Source organism: Oryzias latipes, chromosome 5 (assembly GCF_053564925.1).
Source record: "Oryzias latipes strain Hd-rR chromosome 5, Olatipes_Hd-rR_3.1".
Classification (NCBI taxonomy): domain Eukaryota; kingdom Metazoa; phylum Chordata; class Actinopteri; order Beloniformes; family Adrianichthyidae; genus Oryzias; species Oryzias latipes.
In genome coordinates this window covers 5,780,594-5,797,900 of record NC_136241.1, presented here as the reverse complement: position 1 = coordinate 5,797,900, position 17,307 = coordinate 5,780,594, and the positions used below count along the sequence as shown (strand labels likewise).

The 17,307-nt window shown below is 61.0% G+C and overlaps 1 protein-coding gene across 2 annotated transcripts in view; it reads left to right on the top strand.

Moving 5' to 3' along the window:
• Positions 1-11,267, top strand: part of LOC144992287 (uncharacterized) — a 32,164-nt gene extending 20,897 nt beyond the window's left edge. For both annotated transcript variants that reach the window (XM_078947953.1, XM_078947952.1), the window contains 2 exons: positions 8,769-9,350; positions 10,368-11,267. In XM_078947953.1, the coding sequence (XP_078804079.1) occupies positions 8,769-9,350; positions 10,368-11,204 (1,419 nt within the window). In that variant the 3' untranslated portion in view covers positions 11,205-11,267. The remainder of the gene's footprint in view (positions 1-8,768; positions 9,351-10,367) is intronic.
• Positions 11,268-17,307: the final 6,040 nt, after the last annotated feature.

Genomic DNA, 17,307 nt, shown 5'->3' with positions numbered 1-17,307 from the left:
CGCCCTGCGGTGCGTGCTACCCGGAGAAGGCGACCGCGCGTTCGACCTGAGGGAACTGGAGCCTAAAGATCCTTGGTTCCCGGGGCCCGCGCTAGGCCCCGGCGCCAGCGGGAGGCAGGGATTTCTACGGGAACTGGACGGAACGGCGGAAAGTCGCCACGGCGCATTCTCCGGCCTTGCGGCTCTGAGGGAGGTGATCTCCACGCCACTGGCGTTCTCGGTGCTCGCCGAGAACGACCACGTCGCCGTGCTGAGGCACCTTCTCAGGGATGCTCTGGTGATCGTGCCCAAGTCGAGTCCGAACGCCAGAAGGGGCACGGGCCGCCAGGACACTGCAGGTGTGAGCAGAGGCGGGAAGACGACAGCACGGGAAACCCGGGAGGCCGAAAGCAAAAGCGAGAGCAGATTTAGGACGAGGACAGCTGCGGAAGGCCCGAGCGGACGGCTCACCGAATGGTTTCCCAGCGGGCACTCTGTGCTGGAGATCGAGACAGGCGCGCCAGGGGCGCCCCGCCTGCTGATATCCTCGCCGAAGGTCGTCCGAGGGAACTCTAGATCACCTTCTGCAAGCAGGACGCCCACGTTGCGTGTCTACAGGACCCCTCGGTACAGCGGTGTCATGCCGCAGGGCTTCAGGTCAGAGGCGTACCTCTTCGATCGGGCCGTGTGTCTGATCCCCGGGGGCATGGACGTGATCGCTCCTCCTCAGCTCGACGGCGCGAGCTGCGCGGCAGTGCTGTACGCGCTGGAAGTCTTCGCGAGGCTGGCGGGCCCAGACGTACCGACGAGCCTATGGTTCTCGGGGCCCTTGGAGTGGACAGAGGCGCGGGCACTGGTCCTTTCTTACCTACGCATGGAAAACGCGGGCTTCGAACGAGGTTCCAGGGAAAGCAGCATTCGCTTCGAGGCGAGCGACTGCTCCATTCTGTCGAAGCTCAGGCAGATCGTGTCAGAGCACGTACCTGGCACCTGTCCTCGCCTAGCGAGTCTTGGGCCGTCCGAGTCGCCCGAGCGCCCGATGCACGAGGATTTGGAGGGGGACCTGGCTCTGCTGCGGGGCATCCCGAGCAGGGCGCCGCTCTCGGACGCCAGGGGCATCAAAGAGGCAGATCCGCCGGCCCGCGTGGATTCTCCGTCGATCTGCGAGAGGACCACGGGCCACATCGTCCTTTTCGGGAGGGGGCTCGGGCCGAGCTCTCGTTTCAAGTGGGTCACGATAGGCATACGCACGCTGGGGCCCGCCGACTTGAACATACTGAGGGTCTGCGGGGTGTTTCACTCGAGACGCGGCCGTCACAGGGCCCTCCTGAAGATTCCCGACACGCAGGGCGTGCGCCCGGGCTCCCGCGCATCAGGTGGCGCCCGTTGCACGAGGCTCACCGAGGACTTGCGCGAAATCGCAGCCTCCTCGACTATCCCGCCGCCCGACTGCTACTTTCAGCTGAATTACGCCCCGGAGACAGGGAGGGAACGTATCTGGAGCCGCTCCGGCCACGAACTGGAGCGCTTCCCGGTCACAGCAGACGCCGCGTCCAGCCTGGAACGGGCCGTGCGCAGCGATCAGGCCAGGGGTTACGAGGAGCGCAGGCTGTCGCGCATTTTCAGATCTTCCCGCCGGACGGCCGGGCGTTGCGAGCTGGAGCTGGCCGTAGACGAGCCTTTCGCTCGAGGCCCGTGTGGAGGAGAGCCCCCACACACGCGTTCGTGGCTCAGGTCGCCGGCGGCGGACCGACAGTGCCACAGCGCCATCGGGGACGGAGAGTTCTTCCCCACGGTCGAGGTGGCGAGGGCCGAGAAGGAGTCGAGCGGGAGCGTCTCGGAGGACGCCCTCTCCCATCCCCTGCGTGAATACAACCTGAACCTGGCGGCGAACGCGCGCCCTAAGCGCTTCGCGCTGGACAGGGCCGACAGGTGCCCCGGAGAGTGCGGCTCTGCGTACGAAGCCTGCCTGGATGAGGCTGTGATGCTGGGCCACTGCGCGAGAGTCCTGGCGACGAGGGGGGCAGAGAAGGACTTTGACGTGAGCGCCTGCCTGACTCGCTTCTACAGAGCCGTGCACCCTTGCGTGCCAGAGATGAGCCGGGGTGACGTGATGCTCGACTACGAGTTCGTCCTGCACGGACGGGGCCTTCTGCCCCCGGCGCACGCTCTCCTGGGCCACCTGGCCGAGAGCTGCAGACTGACCTGCCACCCGGCCTGCAAGCTGTTCACGCTGAGCAGGCACAGGGGTGCGTCTGCCTGGACCAGGGGAACGGACGCAGAGGTCCGCCACTCGCGCAGCCTCAGGGTCAACACAATCGGAGCCTTCCTCTGCTCCCGGGACCACAGGCTGGCTCCGCTCCTGGCCAGGTGCTGCGAGCCCAGACCCCTGAGCGCTTCCGAGCTCTGCCCCGGGAGCGAGCTGCTGCCTCGGGGGGATGAGGAAGACCTCCTCCTGAGGGCGTACTCTGAGACGCTGGGACCCGCGCTGGTGTTCGAGAGGGTCGAGACCTTCCCGGGCAGAGTTTCGACGAGCCTGGGGGACTGGAGCTTTCTTAGGCTGGCGAGCGAAGGGGCCTCGAGACCCGAGTCGACGGCGTCCGCCAGACGCCCCGGCATGTCCGTGATAGACGGGCACACGGTGGCGTTCGCTTCTGAGTCTCCCCTGTTCTACCTGAGGGGCAAAGGCCCATTGGTTCAGAGGCTGGAGTCCGTGGCCGTGGTCGCGGAGAACTGTTCGCTGTTCCGGACCGACGCGCTGACGAACGAAGACCCCGCGTGGCCTGCTCCCGAGCCGCTCGAGGCCAGGGCACGCATCAAGTGCCTGGACAAAGCGTCCGCCATCGACAAGATGTTCATGCGTCGGGGGCGCAGGGATCCGTTGGAGGGCTACGCCACGAGCGAGAGCTCCTGGGAAAGACTGAAGGACGCTCTGTGGACTTTTGCCAAAGTCCCGGCCGAGACCTCGCGCCCGAGCGACTGGGAGCGAGACTACCCGGTGTCCCGGAGCTCCAGGTCCGCGGGCCCGGAGGGCGCAGGGGTCGAGATCGTCAGATGGCTCTGCGGGGCTCCGCCGGAGGAGTTCACGCACCACGGCCGCCCCGGCGAGGGCCTCGGGCGTGTGGAGATGGCAGACGGGCACGCCAGGGCCCTGAACCCAAGAGAGTGGAGAGGGTTCGACGTGCTGCGATCGCGCGTTTTGACGTGCCCCTCGGAAAGAAGGTGGACCAGAGGCCTCTGCGTCGTCACGAATAGAGGCACCAGTCGGTTTCAGCGCGAATCTCGCATGCCCATCTCCAGCCTGATCGAAATAGCGGAGCCCGGAAGGTGGTACGCGAAGCCGGTTCCCGAGGACGACGGCCGCGAGCCGGAGGCCGACGGCGAAGAGGAGCTCGAGAGCTGGAGCTTTCGGGCCGAGGTGAGCTCGGCCGGAGAGTTCGCCGACTCGCTCGCGAGAGCCATGCTCTCGGGGAACACTCACGCAGAGCTGGAGATCAGATGCTCGAGACGCGGTCTGTACGGTTACCTGCAGCGCGCGGTGGCTTGGTTCGCGGGAGCCACGGGCCCCTTCAGGAGTCGCGCCGTAACTGTGTACACCCCGGAGGCAGACTCGCAGACTTTCGCCTGTCGCTGGACCCACGCGCTGCCGAGGGACTTGGACGTGCTGAGGAGCAGAAGGACGGGGTACCTGGTGTCACGTCCGGACGGCCCGCGGGAGGACGATGCTATCGCGCTTCTGGTCGAAAGGTCCAAAGGGGTCATACCGGTGAGACACTCTGGCAACTTGGTGCTGCATTCCGAGCCCAGGACCCTAAGGGCCGCAGCGATACGGGGCGATCCCGGCCTGCACGTGCTCGTCAGCGCACCCGAGGACGCCGAACCATCGGAGGAGCAGCAGGAGACTCTGCGAATGCGCAACAAAGATTCGCTCATGGCCTTCTGCGAAATGAACGGAGTGCCTGGGGGGATACGAGGCCCCGAGACCTGGAAGGACCCCTCGCCGTGGTCAAAGAGACAGCCAGGATCGTTTTGCTCAAAGGTGGCCGAGCTGAAGTTCAGGTGGGAGTCGGGAACCGAAGCGCCGCTTGAAGCGCCAGCTCGAGGACCTTGCGAATGGCTTCCCCGTCTACGTTCGAGCCCTCCGAGATGGCAGAGGAGCCCAGACGGTCGACTCGTGCTCAAGCGAGACAGGTTTTGGCATTCGGTGGACACAAAGGCGTCGCTCGTCGAGATGAGGCGCCGAGCTGCCTCCCTGACGCTCAATGCAGAGGCGGGAAATGCACAGGTGCAGACCGAGAGAGCTGAAAACGATGAAGACGAACGGGTAGAAGAGGAGGAGGATGAAGAAGAAGAAGAAGAAGACCAAGATCTAGAAGGGGTAGCTGTGGATGAAGGAGAAGAAGGAGACCCTGCGGTACCAACGCCCGCGCCCCTGAGAGTAAAGTGCGACTTTCGAGAGAGAGGCCTTTCGAGTATCCTCACGTTGAACTCTCGACTGGAAATCGAATTGGTTCCAGACGTCCCTGCCGTGGAGGGCCACGTTTTTTTCGCACCCGCTCCCAACCCGGCCTGGAAAAGGCATTTCGATCTGACGGAAAGAGGCAAGCTCGTACGCTATTACAGACCCTGTTCGTTTTCACCCCTGACGTATCACGTTCACACCGTTTTGACGTTCGGCTGCGGCCTCAGGCCAGTGTTTGAGCACGGATCGGCAGACCCGGCGGGGGATAAGATCTTGGACCTGGCCCTTTGCGCTCTGGCGCTGGGCGACGTGCTATCGACGGACGCGCCCCCGGGACGGTTCGGTGTCACGCTGGTGGTGCGCGGAGGCAGAGGGGAGATGCTGAAGCGCGCCCGAGAGCTCTCCCGTTGCGTGATCGTGACGAAGGCAGGGGCCTACGAGTTCGAAGAACTGCCCGAGAGATTGGACCGCGAGTTGGCCGCATCGCCGTCCTCGTCGAGCTACGGGGCGCGACCCGTCTACGGCGAACCCAGGCGGTTCCTCTCAGAGAGCGGAGCGGCCACGTTCGCTCAACTAACAACCCTCTGGCCTCAGGCGGGGCTCAGGTCAGACGTGAAGCACCCGTCGTGTTCGGGGGACCCGCGATGGATAGGACTCATGGTTTGTCTGGCCGAGTGGCAAGGTCACCGGCTCGTCGCGAACGCGCTGGTTCCGGGCGCCCTGGAAGCCCTGATGGCTCCAGAGATGAAGCGAGAGCCGTGACGGCTCGGAGGTCCGTGGCCGAGCTGTACGACAGAGCCTGTGCGGCGCGCCTGCTGGGCCACGCGGACGCAACGCTGCTAGAATTCGCGAGGACTTTCTCCGAGCCCCGCACGGCCGCCTCGACCCCAGCGGACCCGGGCGGAGAGCGAGTGAACGAGTTCACCCTGTGGCTCGCGGTGCGAGGCATAGAAGAAGGAGAAGCCATCGCCAGGCGGCCGGGCCAACCCCTCACGTTCTCCGAAGCCCTGGAGGTGTACGCGAGGCTGAGCAGGGAGTTCGGCACAATCTCGACCGAAGAGTCGTTGCTCGCGCTGGACTCTCTCAGGGACTTTTTCGCGTTGGTGCTGCGCTACCCAATGATTCCGAGGCTGGTCGCAGACACCAAGGAGTGCCCTGAGTGCTATTTCGAAACCGACATTACCCTGGACACTTGGGAAGAAACCAGGAGAATGTTTTCCTGCTGCCACTTCACGCTGAGGCACGAGGGCGCGGAGCCCCCCGTCGACCCGGACTCTGCCGCGTCGGCCGCGCTGGACTTGGCCAACAGCGAAGGCTTCGGGGAGGTGGCCGGGGCCAGGCCGAGCGGAGGCGCGTTTCCCGGGACGGAGCGGCCCGCGGAAGGTACGGGTGGTGGCCCGAGGTCCGTGAGGTTCCTCGAGCAGCTGGAGTCGATCAAGCGGCGGGACGAGATGGACAAACAGATAGCCCTAGGGAAAGAAGTGGTTCATCAGCTCCGATCGTACGTGCGCACGCTGGAGGAGCTGGAAGCCCCGAGGTACCTGAGCACCCATCCCGTGCGCTGGCTGCACCGCTTTTACGGTTCGCTGAACAGGAGCCGAGAAAGGGCCAGGCTCCTGGCGACGCGTTGCCCCGACCCGGCGAGGGAGGACTATCGCACACGAGCGGGCCTCGAGGTGGAGCAGCTCAAGCTGTCTTTGGCCTCCGTTGCCTCAACGGGTACCAATGACAAACTGCTCTCATACGTGTGCATGGCCTCGCTGGACCCTGTCCGCAGATACACGGACAGGTACAACGGGACGGCCGAGAGGATCGTTCTGTTCAAGCACCTGGTGGCGTCGGGGCTGTCGGTGGAGACCTCGTGGAGCCTGGTGAGGAGCGTGTCTCGGGTAGCGAAGGTTCCGCTGATCGGAGCGACTTTGAGCGAGGGAGTGGACAGACAGCTAAAACACACGACAAGACCCACGCCCTATAACAGAAAGATCGCTTCTCTGGTCTGGCTGTTCGCTCACATCACATCGTACTGCACACTGCGCAAGCTTCCTCATGGATACGTGCTCATGGGAGACTCGCCCGAGGAACTGTCTCGGGACGGGATCTACGTGTTTGATGACGACCACGTTGGATTCAGGCTGTCTGCGAGAGGACAAAGAGGATCGGACTCGGCCCAACCCGTGGCCTCAGCCCACGTGCCCTTCGAGCGCATCGCGGAACTGCTTGCGATGCGAGATCGCGTTTGTGAGATTTTTCGCCGATAGGCTGGCGAGGGCCAACCCAGAAAGCTCGTACGACGCTTTGGTGCGATTCGGACACGCGCCGTTGACCGCCCTGGTCAACCTCCAGTGGAAGAGGGAGGCGCTGCAGAAGCTCAAATCGGATCGTGCTCTGCGATTCTTAGAGCTGCCTCTGGAGAGTGCGGCCCTACGGGAGCAGGACGCGTCCGGCCACGTGGAGACGAGAGAGGCGAAACGCGCGAGGCGCAAAGGGGTGGAATGGAAGAGACCTCTGTGCTCCAAGCGAAAGAAAGGGAGGAAACTGAAAGAGAAGAGATATGGGGATGTCTAAGGCCCTCCTGTGTCTTTGTGCTGCTGTGGAACGTGTGCGAGTTGCTGGTTCTATGTTTGTTGTTTTGTTTTGTTTTTTGTTTCGTTGTCTTTCGTTTCATCGTTTCTTTGTATCATTGGGGTGACATGGTTGGGAAAATAAAGCCGATACACCAAACCTGAATTTGAACAAGCGCTGTTTTGTTTTTTTTTCCGTTCTTTTCTTAAGGGGGGATGAAGGGGTAGAAAAGATGGCAAGGCATGCAAACCAACACATCAGACACATTTTCGTTGGAGATTTTATTGAAGGTAGCGTAGGTACAACACAGCAGAGAAACAACAGCCACGAGGTACAATGTTCAGCGTGAGATGCGAAGACATCGGACGAAAGGTAGCATGTCGTCATCCCACGCGGATTTGTCTGGATCGCTGCGACGAGGGCGACTCGTCGCTCACGCGGATTCTCTTCTCCTCGACCCTGCCTCTGTGGACCTCGTAAAAGCCCGCCGGAGAGGGCATCCCCCTTTTGCCTCGGGAGCGGCATCGGAGCGCGTTTCCATTTTCTCCGAGCGAGGCTCGGACTGGCTCGCGGCCCTTACTGTGGCCGGGAGGCATTTCAGCTCGCTGCTCTGACCCGATAGAGAAACGTAGTCGTCCAAGGCGGCCCTCACGACCAGTGGCAGGAGTCTACCCGGGTCGGCGTCGGCGAGCGCTCTCTGAAACTGAGGCCGTTTCACGTGCAGGTGGACGTTGGTAGAGAGCATGGACCACTGGTTGTGCCTGGCGAGGGTCTTGTCGAAAAACATGAGCACCAGGGTCCTGTTGTCGAACATTTCGCTCAGCACGGCGAGTTTTAAGTAAGGGAAGAAGCAAAGAGAGGCCATGATCACCAGAGTGTAAAAGCCGTCTCTCCTCGAGTGCTTGTCGCTTTGTTTGTTCACCATTTTCTTCACGAAGCGCTTGATCCTAGCTTCGGGTGAGCAGAAAAGGGTGGACACGGCGGCTGCGCTTTTGAGAGCGGCGTCCCTCACGGTTCCCAGATCTCCTAGGTCCGCTCGGACCCGCTCGCCGACGGTCCGGAACTCGATACAGCCCGCGAGCCTGAACACTCGAGAGGTCCATCGGCAGCGCTGCGACGGGACTTGACCCTCTCCGCGCTCAACGGTCCGGTACTCGTCTGCAAATTCCCGCGTGAGGATGGTGGAGAAAAGTGCAATCATGGCCGGCAGGCAGGATTTCAGCACCCGCGCCGATACGCCGCACTGGTCTTCGACCCACGGACCTCCGCGAGGTCCGCCCGTCCGCGGGTCAACTTCCAATGCTCCGTAGCCCACCGTCGCCTCCGTTCCATAGTACCAGGGCCCCCTGAAGTCAGGGTCCTCCCTGCGAAATGCGGCTAGCCCCACCACGGGGCAGGAAAATTCCCCCGACGCCGAGGCGTAAGAAACTCGGGCGGCCATAGCCCGCACGAGGGCGCAGTCGAATCCCGAGCACGAGTGCTTGCTGAGGTGCGCTGAGCATACGTAACAGCCCGGGATGTATCGGTCGTCAAAAGCGCATTCCTCCTCCACGCAGTGGCTCACCCACTGCGGATCGTCTATTAATTCTGAAGGCCAGCGGTCCATAGGCGCTTCCCTTAGCGTCTCTCGATTCTCCTCCTCTCCCTTCGTATTTCCCTTAGCGTCTCTCGATTCTCCTCCTCTCCCTTCGTATTTCCTTTCTCTGTGTTCTTCTCCTTTCCCTTTTCTTTGTTCCTTATCAATTTTTATTGCCTCTCTTCACAGGCGAGCAGGGGACAGAGCGCCGACCTCATCCTGGTGGACGAAGTAGGCTTCGTGAATTCCAAGGTGCTTCTGGCCGTCCTGCCCAACATCGCGTTCAGAGGACGGAAACAGGTTCACATCACCAGCCACGTCAACAACACGCCTTGGCTGAACAAGGTCGCGGACATCCGCGACGACCGGGGAGGCCCCGCTTACCACGTGGTGTCTCAGAGTTTCAAATGCGCATACCACGAAAGGGATCCGGGGCTCACCTGCTGCTGCCTCGGCGTCTACTGCCCGCAACACATTTCGGTGGACGGGCAGCTCAAGGAGCTCATGAACATGGTCTCACCCAAGGGTTTCGAGAGCGAGGTCACAGGCAGCAGCAGCACTTCGTCCGAGGACATCAAGACCGACACCACAGTCCCGTTCGAGGCTTCCGTCATCAACAGGTTCCTGTCCAACAACTGTTGGGCCCTGGAAGACGTGGCCCGATCGATCGTGACCAAGGCTTACTTGTGTCTGGACCCAACCTTCGGGGGAGGTTCCAGGTCCTGCGCCGGAGTGTGTTGCGCCGTGGAGATCGCTGGAGGCAAGCTAGTGGTAGGTCTCCCGCCCACGATCGGCGCCTTCCTCCTCTGTCCCCCCTAAACCGGACACCAGAAGATCTCTAAAAACGTACCCGTAATCGGGAGCCGGCCCGGGAAGAGCTCGCTCCTGGGGCCCGGGCTTCACGTCCATCAGGGTGCAGATGTACGCGCTCACGCGGTTCTCGTCCTGCACGCTGAGGGAGGTCTCCGCGTCTGGCACGGAGCACGAGATGAGCTCCAGGGCCTGTTCCCAGACCCCGCACTCGCAACTCCCCACGCTATGCCCCGACAGCTCCATCAGCCAGCCCGTAATGGCGAGCGCCACCACCGTGTGCAGAGAGGCCACGTTCCGGGAGCTGGCCTTTACCAGGGCCAGGTACTTTAGGGGCCCGCCGCGCACAGACTCTGCAGAGGCGAAGGCAGAGAGAACCATCTCCTCGTGCCCACGCCACTCATGCTGGCTCATGCAATCGTGCACAAAACGTCTCGGCACGCTGTTTCCGAGGGCAAGGGTCACTGCCTCCGAAAGCTCCACGGGGACGCGCGGGGCCGAAGCCAGAGCTTCTCGTCCCGAGTGCTCATTCCTCGAACTCAGCACGTAATGAGAGACGAGCGAGTCTGTCACCAGTATCCTCGCGGGCGAGAACGACACCACCTGACTGTACGCCGTCCTCAGTTGCCCGATGTCCATCTCGACGAACAGGTCCATGTTGCGGCGGAACGAAGCGAGGGCTACCATGAACTCGTACCGGGAGAGTAGCAGCTCCCACGGCATGCTCATCAGGCTCAAGAGTTGTCTTCGAGCCCTGCGGCACGCGGGGCAGAAAGACATGTTGACAAAGCGTAACCTTAGTCTTACTCGAAGGGTGATATTGCAACAAGTGATGATGATGATGATAATGATGATGATGATGATGATGATGATTAAGAAGCTGAATGTGATCGTGTTGAGCGCCCAGCGGTTTCCTATGTGCAATTCGTTTCTCGCCACAAAGTACCTAAACCCGCTTTCTCCCCCGTCTCTTTGCAGATCATGTCACTGGACGAGCTGGAGATACGTGACCTAGATCAAGTCACCAGGGTGTACGCGGCCCTATTGAGCGCTCACGTCAGGCTGCTCAAAGTCCTTTTGCCCTCAGCGCACTGGAAAGAGGTGCCGGTGGTTGTGGTGTTTGAGCAAAACACCTACGTGAATGCGCTGGCCGACCTGAAGGAGCTGCTCGAACACGCTCTGGCACGCGCTGGCTTCAGGGTGCTCTTTTACAGCAAGTGGTCCCAGGTCAACTCCAGGTACATGCTGGGGAAACACGTCAGTGCCAAGACCAAACTGGCCATGGTGCTCAGCACCGTGTCCGCCATAGAGAGGGACGATCTGGGCTACTGTGAGTGCGTCATGTCCCTCGGCTGGGCCGTGCTGGCCGAGGCTGTGGGGAAGGGCAGAGCCGTGGAAGCCACCCTGGGCGTCTCTCGGGGCGCCGGCTCCAGCACGAGAACCGGCTCCTCCATGGCCGTGCACATGTACAGGAGGTCGAGGAGCGGTATCAATTTGGCCACGGACGCGACCGCTCGAGCTCTGGAGATCCGAGACACCATCTCCCTACCCGACAGCAGGTTGGCCGACAGGTTGCACGCAGAGCACGGGAAGCGGCTCTTGGGCAAACTGAGGGAGGAAATGGCTGCCGTCTCGATCAAGGAGTCAGCCAAGGGCGGCGGGGGGACCGTGGTCACCGGAGGCAAAAAGTCCAAGGGGGGCGAATACACCAGGGACGACGTGCTCTCCGCGTTTCTGCTCCTTTGCCACACAAGAGACGAGATTCACGGGGGAGAGAGCTCCGTGAGAATATGCGGAGAGGTTCATTGTACGTGAAATGCAGCTGTGTTTTGTTTTGTTTCACCTCAATAAAATGAAAAGGGAAAAGGCTCAAACGCTTGCTGTTGCCGGTGGTCACGTTTCTTTATTTCATTTTATGTCCCCCATTTCAAACTCCCGGCGTTAGGGTTTCGAACCCATGCTCCCCCTAAACCTTTCACTGCACGAGCGTCGGGAGCTCTCGACAAACCCAAGCACACTGGTTATCAGATAGCAGAACCTTTATTGAGTCTCATAAGATAAAGATGGTAGCGAAAATGTGAACAGACACACACACAGCAAGCAGAACTTCAATCGTCGTCTTCAAACACGACGCCTTTAGGCTCAGAGAAGAGGGGGAAGGAACCCGGATCGAACCAGTATCCTTCTTCGTCGATGGCCAGGCCCAGTCCTCGCATGTGGTCTACAACGTCTGGGTGGTGCCACCGGAGTGCTGGGTCGTAGCGATCATAATTTTCTATGCTGCTGTCTTCCTCATCGTCATCGGAGGAGCTGTAGATCTCGCTTCCCGATGAATCGGACGGGGGCTCGAAATCGATCCGCGGCTCTGCGATCCCAGGGTTCGACGAGAGCTGGAGGTAAAGGACGCTGTCCGGTTCGGCCTCGGTCTCCTCAAGGCCCGAATCGCCGTCCTGCTCCGAGCGGGCCATCTCTCTGGGCGAGAATACGGGAACAACACCGTCTCCTTCGGGACTGCGGGCCGTGGTGAACGATTCAGTGTCCGTTGTGACCGTGAAGGACGATGCCCTGGTGCGCGTCACATCCGAGGAGTACAAGTCTTGTTCTGGAGTGGTTGACATTGCTGCAGTGGCGGATGGGCTTGTTGTATCAGACTGCTTTCGTGTGAGTGTACGCTCCAGAAACAGACAAGTAGACAAGACCGAGGCTTCGTCTCTTCGCTCTTATGCTGCTTATGGGCTCAAGTAGACGGGAAAGGCTCGTCCGACCTCGTTCATCTCCACGGAACATAGACCGGAGCTCTGAGGTGTAAAGTGGTTCCGATGAAAATGGGTAGAAAATGAAATAAAATTAAAAAAAAAATTATTACACACACTCTAAATTTCTAAATTCAGCCCCGTTGCCTTGCGCTTGTACGGGTGCTTGCTGCGACGCTCAGGACTTGTTATCTCGGCAGCCCCACGCGTATCCATCCTCTTCGCTGTCGTACTCCGATGGACCTTTCGAATCCGTGACTTCCTCGTCACCACAATAGATCGAACGGATTCCCCTGGCGAAGAGGCGCTCCACGGGTTTCAGGTCTCGACGGACTGGAGGGGGGAAGCCAGGCCAGCGTCTTTCGGATGGGTCGAGGTCCCAGTTAGCCAGACTCGGGCTGACGGGGCGAGCGGCATGGCGGTGCTGGACTTTCACACGATCCGTTGCCCCGAGCCTGAGGTTGCCAAAGCTTTCCCGCAAGCGGTCTCGCTCATCGCCACTCTCGTCGTCCTCGGTCGATCGGTCGCCATCCTCGCATCTCCGCCCCGAGTTCAACCACCCCCCGGCCCTTCGATAGTCCCCGACGTCCGGGATCGTCTCTCCCTGGGGCCGGCTGTCTTTCTCGCGCTCCAAGAGCTTGCGTATCACTTCGTAGTCGTGCCGCGACGCCTCGTTCTCATCCTCGTTGTCCTCCTTCCCCACCACCTCGTCCTCCCGTTCGTCCTGTTCGGAAATCGTGTCCTTCACGCACAGCTTTATCACGTCTTCCGCCGACTCCCCCAATATTCTGGACTCGGATTTCGAGTAGGCGTACCACCCGGCCCCGTCCGGGCGCTTGCGCACCTGGTACTGGACCGTGCAATCTCTGCCTCGCACCCACACGTCGCACGCAGCTTGCTTGAAGACCACGCGGTAGCTGCCAAAGCGGGTGCTGAGCATGGACCTAATCGTTTCTTCCTTGTCTTCGAACTTGGGAGGGTCCATGTCTTCGGTGGAGCGAGAGCTGATCACGGCGGCCTTCGCGGGTCAGCGTCCAGGGTTAATGAGCGGCGGTTTCTGCGCCCAAAAGACCTGCCATGCTCAACAGTCGGAGAGAAAGAAAGCGCAGGCGAACGCCAATCTCGCGAACCGACTGTCGCGCAGCCTGACGGAGAGGCTCAGCTCCGAAAACTCTTCTCGAACCAGCCACCTCGCCCCGAGGAGATCCACTCTGCGCCAGAGCTCATCCAGAGCCGGGTCCCCCTCCACCAAGGCGAAATACGTGGCGTAGAGAGGTGCGAGGATCGAGAGCAACTCCTGACCAGAACGTATCTCTCGAGCGGAGACGTCGCATTCCTCGACGGGGGCCTTACGATTCTGGGGAGGTGCGGAAGCGAGGCCGCCGCTTTGCTTCTCCACGGGCAAAGGGTACCTGGCATACAGGTTGTAGAAGCGGCCTCGGCTCAGGCGGCACGCGTCCCCGCAAAGCCCGATCAAGGCTGAGTGCGCAGCGCTCGAGTCCTCGGTGAGCCGGGAGCACAGCTCGGGCTGCACTTCCCAGAGAGCCAGGGCGTCCGTGAGATTTCGGTGCCTCAGCAGAGACAACTTGGCGTCTTCGAAAGGCGAGTCGACGACGACCAACCTTCCGTCGGTGGTGAGCCAGAAAGATTTCATCCCGAAGACGTCCGAGAGCCTTCCCTCGCAGCAGAATTCGGGATCGCCGTCTCCCGACATCATTACGCGGTTGAAGCGAACTCTTTCGAGATCTGTTAAAACTCCCGGCAGGCACGCGTCTCTCGGTCGCGCCGCATCGCTGACGGGAATCCCGGAGAAGAGCCAGCAGTACCTGAAGTGGATTTTGAGCGGCAGCACAAACTCGCTCACGGCGGCCTTGCAGGGACGTCTTTCTGCGTCGCGGGTTCGGCGAGCCCAGGCACTGTGCGCGATGAGCTCCGCCGGACACAGCGCCTCACCCGCTGCCCTCTCCTCGAGCAGCGAGCTCACGCGTGGACCTGGGCCATTGCGCCTAGCGCGCCCTGGCCTGTCGAGAGCCCCGTGGAGAGCTCTGTCACCAGACCCTGATGACATCCTTTGGTTGCGAAGAGAAATCGTGCGCGATCCCGTGCCTGGCTCCAGGCCGCCGGTGCCTTTGGCTGTGGCTGTGGACTGCGTACGGCTCAGGCTCTACAAGGATCAGGTCGAGGAGGAGAGCAGGCGCTCGGAACGGGAGAGGGTCTCGGAATACAACCGGCTGATGACAGATCGAGTGGCGCAAGCCGTCTTGATTCGCGAGCTGGGTTTGGAAGGCGCGAAGGCGAGGGTGCGCGAGATACGGGCCTCTGGAAATCTAGAAGGGGACGCCTCCGATCGCCTCATGTATCGATTTCGGCGCATGGTAGAACGGGTGTTTGAATATTTCCAAACGAACGGCATGCGCATGGAGCCCTTTCAGATGGAGCTCTTGAGAGGAGTCGTGCTGGGCGTCACCGAGGCACAGTTCGGAGACGAGCTCTTCAGGCACAAGCACGCCCTGCTGAGCACGCTGAACCTCGCGCCTCTGGGTTCCGAGAGCTACGATTACCAGGACCCGGCGCGCAGCCACCTGCACGAAGTGGAAAAGGAGTTTGCTCGATACGCCAACCCGTACACCCTGTGCCTCGCCCCGAGGCAGTGCGGCAAGAGCCTGGCGATGAGGCTGATACTGGCGGCGGTGCTCTTGCACTTGGACATCAACGTCATGGTGCAGGCTCAGAACAAACACATGTGCACCACACTGAGGCTAGGGGTGGAAGCCGCCATGGAGGAACTCCAGAGACTCCCATCCTTCCTTCAGACCGAGAGGACCGTGAGCGTTCACGGAAGCCCCGAGAACCGGGTGTACAGATTCGATCCCGGGTACAAGGGCTCGTCCTTCGCTCACTTTCTGTCCAGCAGCAACGACGTGAGTGGGCACTCTTTTACTAGTCCTCCTCGTCCGTCCCTATCTATCTCATTCTCCGTCACCTCGCTCCTTCTTCTTGCTGTCTTTGCTTTTTTCTTTCTCTCTCTCTCCTTTCATTTTATTTCGTAACACCAACTTCAGACATCTGTGCCAGGTAAGTGACTCTTTATAAGGCTCGAGGATTCTGTTTCACAAACATTTTGCAGCCAGGCTCGCATCAGGTGTCAAACTAGTCCAGGGGATGGAGCGACGACAGGGAGACGAACCTACGGTCTACAGCAACATCGTCCGCAGGGACGGCGTGTACGTGCCGATCGGCCTAGACCCGTACTTTGACGTCTCCATGTCGCGCAGGCTCGAGTGGTTGAACAGCACAAATGGAGGCCGAGACGTCCACCCGGACGACAATTCGTATTTTGCGCAAGAAATGGTACGGCTGGGAATGCCCAGAGAGAACGATGAAACGGGTATTTCGCAGGCCGCCCAAGGCCGTGCTCCCGCCGAGCCCACGGGGCACAGTCGATGTTTCTCCTGCGGCATGGACGTGGTCGTTGCGGCGCCAGGCGAGACCTATCTGAACCAGCACGCTTTCGTCTCGGGAGGCGCTTGCCCCGTCCTGACTTCAAACTACACACCTGAGCGCATCGCCATTGAGTTGGGCCAAGCCAGGTTCACTAGAGGCCTAATCGCTCACCCTCAGGCTGTGTGGGTGCCGGCCGGGACGGACATTTCTCTGAAAGTTCATCTCACCCACGGGTTATACGTAATGTTGTCCGAGAAACTGTGGTGCTACATGTGCGGCCGCTGCCCAGGGGAGCACGGGCCTCGCTGTTATCACAAAATAAGACTGCTGGCGGTCGCTCTACAAGACACCCTCCTAAATTCGGTTCTGTGACGGGTCACCGAGCTTCGGAGGCGAGTTCTCTAGGCGCGAGCGAGCCTCGCCCTGCGCCTCGTCCCCGTCGGGCCCGAGAATCTGAGACGAATTTCACTTTGTGGATTGTTACCGAAAGAGAAGGAAAAAAAAAAGTAGGAAAAGAATATCAGCAACATCGCACCCTCTTGCAGAACGTCAGTCACACGATGAAGCGTGCGAAAAGAAGGGTGAACACGGCAGAGCAGCAGCAGCAGCAGCAGCAGCGCTCTGGTCCTCTGGGAGGAACTCAGAGGCCCTCGCCTGACCGCGTGTACAAACCCGTCTGCTACCTGACAAGAGGATCTGAGGAGAATGAGTGGAACGTGTGGAACGCGTCGTCCGAAGCTGTGAACCTGCGCCCCGGAGACAAATGCTCGGCGAGGATATTGGATCGAAACTTTGAGAGCTGCGCGAGCATTGTCGTGCAAGCACTCGTAGACCTCGTCCTGCTCGGGTGCTCTGGCAGAGCCTGCGCCCTCGATCGAGATGTGCGCTTTCACACAGACGCACGCGGCGTCCTTCAGTGCGCGGCGCGCCAGGACGAGCTCACGAGACTGTGCCTGTCCAAAGGAGTGGACTGTTCTCTCTTCCTGAATTGCTACGCGCAGAAGCCCGAGGACGAGAAGGGCGAGGACTCAAGGCTCGGAGCCCGGCTTCAGGTCTTGTTTGCGCGCTCCGTGAAGGAGATGCTCCGCAGGCAGTACGACGTGACGCACCATTACCCCCTGTTCCGTCGAGCTTTGAGCCTGCACTACACGTCCGAGGTCCGGTCCGGGCCGCCCGAGGTGGAGGACATGGTGGCGCCAGGGGGGCTGCTCGACCGTAGTGCGGAGGAGCACGTCACTCTGCACGGTGTACCACTGGTGGGTTCGGACCGCTTTTCGTTTTCTCGATGGAGGTACTACGAAGAAGACGAGGACCCTGCGGAGGACCACCGAGAGGGCGAGGCTCGGGACGGCTCTGTCGACGAGACAGAAGGTGACAAACTCGACGTCGAAGAGCCCGGGAGCGCAGAGGCTGAGGGGGAGACCCCTATTAGCGGAGGAAACGGGAGCTCCCGCGAAGAGGAGGTCGGCGGCAATGATGGCGAGGACCTCGCGAGCAGCGAGGACGAAGACGTGGCCGCAGTCGATCCGGGAATCGCTCACGGGGTCGGGGAGATCTATGCCGCCTTCAACAATCTGTCAGGAACGCTGACGGACGGCCCGAAGGGCTTTCCTTACGCGTTCACTGTGTTCACGGGCGCGGAGCTACGCTTCAACGACCTGGTCGACTACTGCCTGAAACGAGCCTCGGGACCCCTGGGTCCCTTGCCCGCGCGCTGTCAC